This window comes from Rhea pennata, chromosome 12 (assembly GCF_028389875.1).
Source record: "Rhea pennata isolate bPtePen1 chromosome 12, bPtePen1.pri, whole genome shotgun sequence".
NCBI lineage: Eukaryota > Metazoa > Chordata > Aves > Rheiformes > Rheidae > Rhea > Rhea pennata.
In genome coordinates, this window is record NC_084674.1 from 9,723,328 (window position 1) to 9,735,781 (window position 12,454).

General features: G+C 35.8%; 1 protein-coding gene across 2 annotated transcripts in view; it reads left to right on the forward strand.

The window, feature by feature from the left end:
• The window catches only part of FHIT (fragile histidine triad diadenosine triphosphatase), a 592,682-nt gene that overhangs the window by 182,131 nt on the left and 398,097 nt on the right, over window positions 1-12,454 (forward strand). For both annotated transcript variants that reach the window (XM_062585616.1, XM_062585617.1), the window contains exon 3: window positions 393-514. In XM_062585616.1, the coding sequence (XP_062441600.1) occupies window positions 415-514 (100 nt within the window). In that variant the 5' untranslated portion in view covers window positions 393-414. The remainder of the gene's footprint in view (window positions 1-392; window positions 515-12,454) is intronic.

The following is a 12,454-nucleotide window of genomic DNA, read 5'->3' on the forward strand; positions in this document are numbered from 1 at the left end:
GCACTGTGGCAAATGTGAAGTATACAAATGCATGTGAAACATTATTCATGTTTTTTTCCAAGTGCATAGGGTTCAAAAATGCATGCAATAAAGAGAAAATTACAAAGAGGCAGAAATGAAATTGTCCTGAATTTTTTAGCCCAGGCAAGATCATGAGAAAAGGCTTTAGGGGCTTGAATGCAAAATTTTTTTGTCGGGTAGGAAGTCGCCCCATCACTTTAAAGGAGCAATGCTTTTGGAGAAATTGTTTGGCACTTTAGGAAAGCCGTACCAGCTTGGTGAGCCAAGGAGGCACTTTATTTCAGTAATCCTGCTGCTGCCCAATTTAGCTGTTATTTTCCTGTTGTCTGAAGAGTCAATCCCTTAATCATCTTCATGATCTTCTCTTTCAGATCTTGAAGATTAACATTTGTCATGTTGAGATTTGGGCAGCATCTCATCAAGCCCTGTGTGGTCTTCCTGAAGACAGAGCTCTCCTTTGCTCTTGTGAACCTGAAGCCAGTGGTCCCAGGGCGTATCCTTTCAACCAGAGCCTCGGTCGTGAGCGCGTGATGACCGTTCAGCGTTCTGTGGGATGGGGGGAGACGCTCCGCGTGTTCTGAAGGCCAGGTAGGATGGATGTTAATCAGATTTGTTCTGAAACCAGTCAGTGGAATGTACTATGCTTGATTGGTGTTGCAGAACTTTTAAAAATGGTTGCTTAGCAACTGTGACCTTAGAGGTGAATTTCTATTGACCTTTTTACCACGGAAGACTATAAACAAGCAGGTGCTACTAAAAGCATTTTAAAGTGTATCTGAGGTGCTGGTGTTTAAATTTTGTATTATGCTAAATAACGTATCCTGTTTCCCTTTTAATAATGTCACTGATTTTTAGACATAATAACTTCTTTATGCAAATTTTCAACTTCTCAGAGCTAAATGTACACAATTTGTCAAATGGCAGCAGAATCCTGTACGAAGGCTATTTTTTGACGGGGGGAGGGGGGCAAGTTGCTTTGATTAATGTAAGTAGGAATGGATTAAATAAACCATCTGTATAGCATGCATATTTCCTGAGGACAAAGACTGATGTCTTAAGTAAAATTATCCTGTCAGTTAGAATTTTCTTAGGAATTCAATTCTGCAAGATGCAATATGCTTGGTAGTCTCTTTTCTAGTGTTGCATATTATTTCCCCATCAAAACTCTACTGCTCTGTAACTTGTGCTTATTTCATTGCGTGGAGGTGGAACTTTTCATAAGTATTTAAGACTGATCATTTCATTTCTGTAGGTGTCCATGGTAAAACTTCAGTAAGTAGTAAATCAGGCAATGGAAGGATGTATGTTGGAAAGAAAAAACCCGTGCCTGTACATAGAGAGTAAAAATAGGTGATAAAAATTTATTTAGCATCACTGAATTTATCAAAGCTTTCATGTTGTTCTGTAGTTTCCTGTTACTTCTTACAAGTTTTAATATACAATTTTAAATTTATTAGCTTTTATATCTACAAACGTATTTTTTTCTCCTGAAATATTGACTCCCCCTCTCTTCCCATTGCTTAGTTAGAATACTGTTATTCAAAATAAAATTAACTTCTCTGTATCCCAATTTTGAACAGTTGTTGTTTGTTGCAGATGTCAGATAATTTGGTTAGAAATGGATAGCAAAGACATACAGACTTCAAAGAAACTTTAAATGTATGTTACTATGTCACCACTATGTTTTAATCAATTAAATGAGCAGTTCTACTTAACTCTGAGTTCCTGCAGCAGCCTGCCTAAAGCATCTGATACAAATCAGTGTGATTTACAGTTTTATCATATTTTCAAAGCTATGTAAAGACAATATCAGATCAGAGTGTTAATAAAATACACTGTGTAGATGTTTTAAAACAATGATTAATGACTTTGTCAATTAATTAGGTAAGTGAACGATTGCATCTGTTGTTAAATAAAGAAGAGCTCTTCCAGATGAAAGGTGGTACTTTTAAATTTTGTGAGGTTCTAGAAGTAACAATTTAGGAAGCCTATAAAACTTGATTATTACAAGCCTCTTTCCTTCTTAAATAATTAAAGATTATAAACTCCAGTTGCACAGTTATTGCTGACTGTTTGACAGATACATTCATTTGCTGTGTTTTAGCTTTGTTATTCCATAATGAGTCTTGTAGCATATTTTATAGTGTCACATTGTTCTAATAGCTCATGTGTTGTAATATATAACGTTGTCTTTGTTTCTCTGTTGAATAAATGTTCAGGTAATAAAAAGAAAAACCCAACCCTTTTTCTCTCTTTACAATAAGAAAAAATTTAAAAGATCATGATGCAAAGGCTAGGATACAGTATATAAAACAGAGCTAATTTGCGGTTGTAAGCTTTTAAAATGTCTGTATAAGGCAACATTCATCTTAAGGCCTGGCAGTAACAAGTCTATTTTCTTTGTTTTATTGCAATAATTTATCCACCTTGTCTTCAGCACACTTGTGACATTCCTTTTCATTTTTTGTTTTTTCAGTACAAAATAAAATTTTAATGCACGAGAATTAGAGAGACAAAGGAAATCAGTTTGAAAGCCAGCTCACTCCAGGTGGTGACTTTAATTAACTTGTAAAGTTGAAATTCCATCTTGAAAAGGAACACAGGATAGTAGTTGTGAAATTGCTGTAATAATTTTAAAATATAGTTATACTCTTAAAAAAAAAATCAGTAAAAATGGTCTTGCAGAGTTCAGCGTTCATGACTTGAGTAATGCCAAAGTATGTTTATGCAGTTGACACGTTAAAGTTTTTGTTTTGTTCTGCTTTTTTTCTAGCTGCCAGGCTTGTGAATTCAGGCTGACACTTGAAAGTCAAACTGTTCTAATAGTAACCCAGAGTAAGAATAGCAAGAAAGATGTGCTCTCTCTCCTGCTGCAATTTCCCTGGCATTAGACTTTTGTCTAATGAGCACATTCTAGTTCATGGGCACACAAACTTGTTTATATAAAGATCCCCTTGAGAGAAGAGATAGTAATTATTGCAGATTCTTGAATAAGAGCTAACTGGGATCTTGAGTTGGAGTATCTGGCATGAAACTCCTATCTATACTGCCCAAGCTAAAATATGTATGTTTGATTGGTGCTAGTAGCAAATTCATTTACCTCTTTTGTCACAACCAAAGAAAGGAGAGAGAGAGAGCTACATCTGCAAGGTTGTGTGCACCGCACAATGACATCCAGTCACACTGGCGCCCAAATGGGAAAATTACTAAGACTCGGAGGTGCCTCACCAGTCTGACATCAAGCCTTCCAACTCCCAACAAAAATGAAATGAGTACATACTTGCTCTGTTCCTGCATATATTTCTAAGGGGAAGATGGGGTTTGCCTGCCCTTTATCTGTCTTATTTTGGAGTGGCGAGGCATCCTGTAGTGCATGCAGCCTTGTTTAATGAGACATAGCTTTTTAAGAGTACAGAAATGGTATGATTTTGTGTCAGTAATAGTTATGGATGCATCTGGAACTAAGCGCTTGAGTGGGAAGAGTGTATGCTGTATGTGTCTGAGCAGTAAGCTTGGAAGTGAGGAGACTATGAGCTGGTTATTGTACAGGAGTACACATCCCAGCAAGTTTAGCCATGCACTGATACTGTTTTCTATGAAAAGTGGGGTTCCTATTTCCTATTTGTGCTGTTAACTTGCTGCTCTGTGAAGAAGGATTGTGAAGTATCATCTGTGGTTGTCTTCATCATATCGATAGTTGTCTTAGAAGATAGCTGTCCGGTAGCTGGAATAGTGCAGGGCTATGTCTGTAGCCAACAAATGCATTGCTTATGTTACTCAAAATACACAAGGCAGGAGATGAATCAACTCATGTAACCTGCATGAGCTAAGCTTCTGGTGTTGTCTTCTCCCTTGTTTCATTCAGAGTCCTGCTGTTTCCTTAGTTCAGAACTGTAGAGTTTCTTTTAAATAAAATCCATCTGCTCATTCATGTGGGCTCTTTGTTCTTTAGTATGACCACAAATACTTTGAGGAGGACCTCCTGTTTTACTGATATTTTCCTATCTACACAGCATAGCTTTACTTGGGTTTGCTCACATCTTCAGTAAATATGGGCTAATTTTTTCATCACTACCTTTGTCACTGCGTTATGCTAAGCTTTGGTTTTCATCTTGTGTTAAACATGAAAAATGAATTTGAACATTAGTAGAATCCATTTGGGAACCAGAACTTCTATTGTAAATAAAATTATTCATTTTTTTAATCTCTCTTTTTTCAGCAGACAAGGTATTGATGTTTGGATTTCTGTTCAGGGTGCCGTAAGGAGGACTAGCACAAAAGGAACATGGCAACATTTGTAAATTGATTGAAAGCTATAAGTAATGACAGAGACAAACATCATATCTACGGCAGTACTATATCATACTGAACATTTTTCAACAGTTATTGGTTATTAAAAAGAACAGGCTTTTAACTCGGAACAATGTGCTGACAGTGATCAGGATCAAGCAAATTTAATAATAATTCGTGGTGGACAGTGTGGCCTATTCAACAACAGTGCGTGCATGTGCATGAAATAAATCAGAATAAATGCTTTACAATATTTTTTAATCTTTCATTGATTATAAAAAGCTTTTTTTTCCATTTAAAAATATAACACTGTTTAACTGTTATACGTTGGGTTTTGCTGGGGTATGTTGTATTCTTTTCTGCAGATATCTGGTTCTTCCACCAGAAAGAATCTGACTATCGGGAATAGAGAACATACAGAAACCCAAAACATGTGATATTTTCTAGCAACTTCATTACTATATGAAGTTAATGGTCGTTATTTCTCACTGAGGCAGTATATGCCTTGTTCCTTTTTTTATTAAATAGAGGAAACATTAGTTGAACCAGATGTTCTTTCAAAGACATGATAACTTGCAATGTAATTATTCTGAATCTGTTACATGAGTGGGATGGGATCCAGGGTCGTCGAATGTAAGAATACTGTCTGTTTTGCTGTACTTGTGTGTGTATCTGTGTGTCTGCGAGCTCCCTTGTCAAAAGCTATCAGAATTGACCAGAATTGATCAGAATTACTTGACTGACACGTTCTGTATAGTTACAAAACAGTTGCTGCTTTTCTTACGAGATTTGTGTTTAAACAAATACTTTTTATCAGCAGGGTATTAATGTTTAAAAGTAAGTTTAATTTTTCATTTAATTATAATTCTCACAATTTCTGTTGATAGTAAACTGGCTCCCTAAAGAACAGGATTCTGTCACAAGTTTGGATGAAAATCATGGTGCTTGTCATGTACCTGAAGTTTTTATTCTTCCTTAAGTCACGCAGCTGCTGTTTGTTGTGATTTAGTTAGCTTGTATGCTGCACATACTACAAATGTATTTATGCTACATAATTATGAATTTTACACTTTCTAGTGTAAAAAAGTTAATACTTGCTGTAAGACTAAGCTATAGAAAATAAAATTCAGTTACATTGCAGTATATATATACTGCCATTTGCATATTGCAATTGTAATGTATACTGCATTGTAACAGCTACATATTATATGTTCCCAGCCCTGGGGGAAAGTACTCTTAGTGCTTTTTACAGAAGCTTCATATGCATTACTGTTATTAATTTGCATTAGCATGATGCGAAGGAGCAGTAATGAATCAGTACCCTGCTGTCTTAGTTCCCCTTCAAGCAAAGAGCTAAAAATAGTTTTTCTTCTGTAAAGACTTTGTAACCTAAACATGTGCCTTGAGATAGTAATGGAGTTGCATGAAAACAAAATAATATTGTTCAGGACAATAAGGAGTGAACTTCTCAGTTGAACTTCCCAAGTTTTCTAGACGTTCTAAGAGGAGGGTGTATTAGGAAGAGTGATTGAGGTAGCTTTCCTGGTGTAGAAAAGACCTCCTGAGTGAGAAGAGGAGATATAAATGATGGGTCGGTCTTGAAGATGGAGGAGGAATATAGAGTATGCTAGTTCAGCAGGAATGCAGAAGCGATTGACTTGTTTTCTGTATTGTCAAGATTTGGCAAATTCTTTTTGAGATCCCAGACTGAAGCTGTTTGTCTTCAAAAAAAAGTCTTAGGTTTATTTTTCTGTCAGGCTCTAAATAAAGCTGTTGCACAGTTCTTCGCCATATGAGCAGTCTTGGTCCCTTCAGTAGGACTCATTAATATCCGTAATGCTTCCTTACACAAATAAGAGTAAGAAAAACAACTCCTATACTTAATTTTTTTAGTTGAAGTAAATTGCAAAGGAGTAGGACTGCCCCTTCGGTAGTGTAGCAGTAAGCCAGTAGATAATCTTCAGTGTGCTCTCAAGCTACCTTCTGAGAAAAGGCTTCTGCTTAAACAGGCCAAGAAACGAGTGCTCAGCTTGGTATATGCAAACCCCTTGAATTTAGTAGCAATGAAAAGTCCAGTTAATTATCTCAGAGCTGGAGTAATTCTGTTTGCAGTCTACAAACGAAAGGGTGGTGTTTGACACACATTAGGAAATGCTGCTTCTGAAGATGATAAATGTAAGGCTGTGTGCACAGAAGCTTGTCTGTCTGTCTGTCTCTCTGCCTGCTCTGTCCCTCCCTGATTCTTATCATTTGATCTGGTAAAAATCATCTCCTTTCAGATCTGACCTCACTTGAAAGGTTCTCACTGTTAGAAAATATATTTCATGGTAAGGATTTACCTATTCTGTTTGCATGTCATAGTTGCATTAACATAATAAGAGGGATGAAAAATTCCATTGTAATGCTTTGTGACAGTGCTTTAAGAAGAAAGAATATATGGAAACAATAAAATCAGAAGTATGTTTTGCTTATTTGAAAGTGGAGCAAGTTGCCTACTAAATTATTTGTTTGTATGGATTCAGTAGATCAGTGCTAAGAATTAGGTTATAGCATACCCTAAATTGGATGAGGCATTTAGAAAACTTGATTAAGGCTACGTGTGAGAGAAGTAGTAGCCCCTAGGGTGGAGCCTGGTGCATGATACAAACATGGGAATATCCATCTTATGAAATGCTGTAAAGGTCGTTATTAGTGGTGTGTTCAGCTGACCCTCAAGTCACACTATTAGTAAAGTGATGAGATTTCAGAATTGGGCTTGAAAGTATGGGTGTTGTAATAGGCTGGATCTGTGCAATTAAATTTCTTGACTGCATTGCTAACATATGCTGAAATCCACTAAAAAAATACCGTTTTAGTCTAATGTATTTTGTTCCTGTGCTCAGCATCATTGTTGTGTTTGGAAGTTGTAAGTGACTTTAAATCAGAAAAACACATGCATAATCCTCTCCACTGCTTTAGGTATTGTAGAGACAGTCTCTGTACAGTTTTGAAGGCATGTTACTAATGTATGTCCTCTAAAAGTGGAACTACATATCCTTGCAAGCTCCAGGGACATGCAGAAGAGTTCTTGAAACATAGTCTAGGAGTTCTTACCATTTTGGTGAGGTATTGTGTATACTTATACTATGCCTCTAAAGTAGCGTGTGGAGACCTCTTTCTTGTCATCATGAAGAAATGCAGAACATCTAAACGTTAGTAGTTGCTGATTTACTGTAAAAGATGAAATCTCACAGAGCCTGCCCATTGGCTTCCCAGTATTGTGCTTTTTGTTGTTTATGATATTGTTAAAATTCAGTTTTATATGAAAGAGCATAGTTTGTGATATATGAGTCTATTTCATGAAATTTACATTCATAACAAAATGATTTCACTGTGTGTTAGGTTAGTTACAGCCTCCCTTTTTGTTTATCCTTGTTAACAAAGTGTAAAGCATGTTAGTATTTTCACATCAGCTTACAACTGTAGTTGACTTAAGTAAATTTGATTTTTTACAATTGGAGTGGCAGACATCACTTGGAAAAAGAGTTTACCCATTCATATTTTAGCATAGCTAGGATAAATGTTCAGTGAGAAAAGCATCCTCCAAGGACCTGGAAAAAATTAGTCATGTTTAAAAGAGAGACGCCAAGCTATATAGAAGGAAGCAAAATTAAGAGGTAGCACTTATTTTTTGAAGAAAGGCAGGGAACATGCAGCTGGGTTCATAAAAGATGAAACAAGTATTTATTTTGATGTTAACACATAGTTGGCATTCTTAAAAAAAAAAAAAAAAAAAAAAAAAGTAGAAGTCCTGTTCAGATATAATGAAAACTTTTAGTCCAGCAATTATTTGCTAGTCTAGTAGAGAAAAAAATTGTAATTGGACTAGTTATTGGACCTGTAATTTTAATACTTTCTGTTGCATCAGTAAACCCAAATAAGTGCAACAGCTATAAATGGGTAGTAGATAGGAAATGTAAAGGAATGTATGTTGCCCTTACAATTTTGCCATTACAGAAGGTTTTAAGTTCTTACATCAGCAGCAGATAGCAATGTCTTTTACCTTTCAGGTACTAACTATCAAGAACTTCATAAAGAAATAAAAGATATTTTTTCTCATGTTATCACATAACTATTTTTAAATTCAGCTTTTTCAGTCTTTTAAGTAGTTTCTGACTAATGAAATAGGTGAGTTACAAAGCCATTCTTGTTACAGTTTGTGCGTATGTAGGACTTTTTGTCCTTGACAGAGTTATCTGAATGCAGCACACACACAGTTAACTGAGTTTGGGCAAGATATTGCAAGATTTGCTCTTATGGCGGAATATAATTAAAAGAGATGATTGGAATTCATGGTTATTCATAATAAGTGTCACACAATTAGCGTAAGTGATGCAATAGAGGCAAAGTTTGTTTGTAATGAAAATAGATTTACTGGAAAGTCAATTGGAGATTTCATTTGTTCCTTATTGTTTCTAGCATATTGGCATGTTTTGTGCTATTCAGTGTAATACAGCACCTAGTTTTTTTTTTTTTCTCAAGTACATATTTTTGAGAGACATCTGATGTGAATTTCCTATTGCAACTGGTGAGAGAAGGTCTAGTGATACAATGTTTACTTGCTGTCTCTGCTCTGAATCTAGGGAGTTTGCTGTGAAGAGCCTAATGTATACTATTTTTCTGTCAAGAGAACTATAAATTAATATTGGAGCTTGGTGTACTATAATTATAACTTAAAGTAGATGTTTTAGTTTCACAAATAATGATTTTTTTTTAATTTTGCTATTATTATATAAGGACCTTAGAAGACAGTGAGTAAGGGGGGAAAAAGGCACACCAGGAATGCTCTCTAAACATAAAGGAAGGAATAGTACTCTGTGGTGTATAATCCCAATACCTTTCCAAGGGCATAAGGATCAATTAATAATATCATAACCTAATCCCTTCATGCTACTTAGTGTAGGTGACAGTCCTTTGAGGGTAACTCCATCTGTTTTATCCCCCAGTGAGTGCAGACACAGAAGTCTGAACGTAGTCCGGTCACTGTTGCTGCTGCTGGGTCCCTTAAACACTTGCTCCAGTATAAAGCACCCTAACAGCATCACAAAACCCTGTGACTGGTGTCCTAGACTTTGCAAGTCCCTGGCCAGAATGAATGTGCACCTTTCGGCTTACCTGTGGGCCTTTCTGGATTTCAGTCAAGAAAGTAGCACATGTTCTTCCCACTTTGCTGCTGAGAACTTCTCACTTGTGCTGCTTCATTTGTTTAGGAAATACTTTTTTCTGTGGGTTTGAACTGGCAGTTGAGACTGGCTGTCAAAGTGGTGATTCTAAGTGGCCCTATAATTGCTTTGTAGGGATTTAGCTAAGGGTGAAGCACCTTCTCTGAGCAAGGTAATTGGATAAATTGTTTTAATAAGTAGTCCTGTGCAGGTCAGATACGAATACAGCGTGCGATGGAGATTTTATTGTAAAATGAGGCTACAGTAGAAAATTGAGTACATTCATTGATACAAATGTGTTTCACTCTCACTCATACCATAGCTATGTTTTTAAGGTTGCACGTGCATGCATAGTGCTATTTGTTTGCTAATGTATTTCAGCCTTTGCTGTTCCTTATAACCTGCTGAGATCTAGTATATTTCTGATCAAAGCATGGAAATCTCAGCACATTTCAGTGAGATTTCTTGAATGGGTGTTCACATTGTACAATAAAAGTTGAAAATACCCTTACTTATACTTTTCATTTAAACGTCATATTACATCACATCGTAACAAGTGACCTCTTTAGGGAAACTGCCTTAAAGCAGTTAATTTTCGATCAGTTACATGACCCCTCTTTCTTAACAATGCATTTGAGATGATTTTAGTTATCAGGAAATCTTTCCATTGTAAAGATTTGAACTGTGAAGTTATGTTTGTGTGTTAATAGTTCAGAAGTATGTTGAGAATACCTCATCATTATTCCATAAAATTGGAAATTGTGTATAGAAAATATTAGTTAAAATATATGTGAATTGGGAAATGCTCCTTTTTATGCATTCTGGTCTTGTGGCCATCACATAGCTGAATACAAGTTTTTGCTTTAATGTGTATCCAAAAATATAACTGTACTTATGAATGTAGTTTTGCAAATGTGTCATTGAGTCTTTTGCATTTCTTTTTATCTCATTCCAGGTAAAATATGCCGTGTTGCAAGAAAAGAATGTGACACATTATATATTTCTGTTTTGTCATAGAAATGATGTTGCAGTTCAGCCATTGTAGTTTAGTCACTATAAGCACGTTTCAGGTTTGTATTCTTAGGCTAAGTTCTGTTAATGATAATTGGATCAGAATAGAACCTAGCTCATTTTACATGTAGTTCAGTCTACTATTTTCATACTTCATGAAGAAAGTTAAGAAAAAATACTATAAAAACATGATTTGTGAAATAAGTTACTTTTCTGACCAAGAATGCACTCAGAGACCAGTCTTGAAAACATGGTTACGTTTCTGCTGATAGAGTTTCAATTCAAAAGCATGTGTGATTTTGGGAGGTTGGGGGGAGTGGAAAGGGGAGGAGAAAAAGTAGAGAAAGGGGAGAAAAGAACAAGTTTGTCTTCTGATGTTTGACCTTTAAGGTGCGTCTTAATCATGCTTATTGGCTGCTTTTGCAGTACACTTCTTAGAAACTTTTTTTTAAAAAAGGAAGGGGGGGGAAGGTAGTTCGTGCCATGTCTTTATTCTAGAAATTTTAAGAGCATGAAATATAGTAAGACTTGTGGTAACATTGAACAATATATGAAAAATTGCCAGATTCTAAGATTTTGCTGCAAAGTTGAAAAATGACTTGATTGTATCTGTTTGTATGGGAATGCTATTCCAGGGATAAAAGTTGTATTCTAACAATGACATTAGTAACATTTGAAACTGGAGAGATGTGAACCATAAGCAAAGTGAGTTTTTCTTAAATATTGAGGGTGAAGTAACTGAGATACATTGCTAGAGTTGAGCAACATTTGGTATCTTTTAGTGCTTTTAAATCAAGATTTCAAAGTACCAAACTTTTCTTTAAGATAAATAGTAAGTTTTCATCTTGATGGAAGTGTGATGAAGATTGAATCTATGCACTGGCATGGGGAAACTCAGAATAGTTGATCTCTCTGACCTTATCCTCTGAATAAGGTGTATTGTTGGCGGGAGAACAATGAGATGTAACACACATTTTTTTCAAGTCTGCAAAATGAAATCCTGTTTTCCGTGGAAGGGCGAGTGCTAAAAGGAGGGAAGAAGAGATAAACACTAGGAAGTTAGGCCACAAATAATTGGGTAACCTTTCAAAGCAGGTGGATATTGCTTTTGAGAGGGAGTCATTTAACTTTGAAAGTCATAATGGAGAATTACAAATAAAACAGCTTTATTGACCTACCATTTGATATTCCTGCTAGGAGCTTGAAAGGGGACATAAAGTCACTCCGATGCTAACTGTCTATTAACAGCTGATTTAAAGTTTTAAGTACTTCAGGTACTATTGATTGTATTTCTTTAAGTTTATACCCCTTCTGTGAATTGCTTTTAATGTATGACAAAATTGAATTACTTTCAACTGCATCTGCAAAAGGCCATTGTTTTGAGATTCTAATTTTGCCTATTCGTGAGGATTTAACAGGATACCTCTGCCAAATGTTCACTGCCTGCTGAATGCTTGGGTATAGGGACCACCATCACATTTGAAACATAGTCCAACATTTTTCTGTTAAAGCCAAATGCTGTGTCCCAGTGCTTTATTGGAATTTTTGGCAGAAAGGGCTGCCTATGATATTTGCAATATGAAATTACATATTTCCTCCCCCCAGATTTATTTAGCTCCAGGTAGTGCAAATAAAAGACAAAATGAAAGAAAACTTTTTAATATATTTCACTTTGCAGAGCTCCATTGTGGTGGAGGGAAATTACTTTAGGAGTGAAAACTTTATAAGCACTTTGAAATAAGATCAATATATTTTTCAAATGACTTTCCTAAAAAATCGTAGGGAAAAACTTTAGTAACCAAGCTTACATGGCTGCTTCTGTACCATTGCAGAGGAACTGGAATATTGCAGGAAGGCTTCTTTGTTGTTTTACTGCAGGCATTTTGAGTGCATATAAAACATGGAATTGCCACCTTTGCTTAGTAGACAAA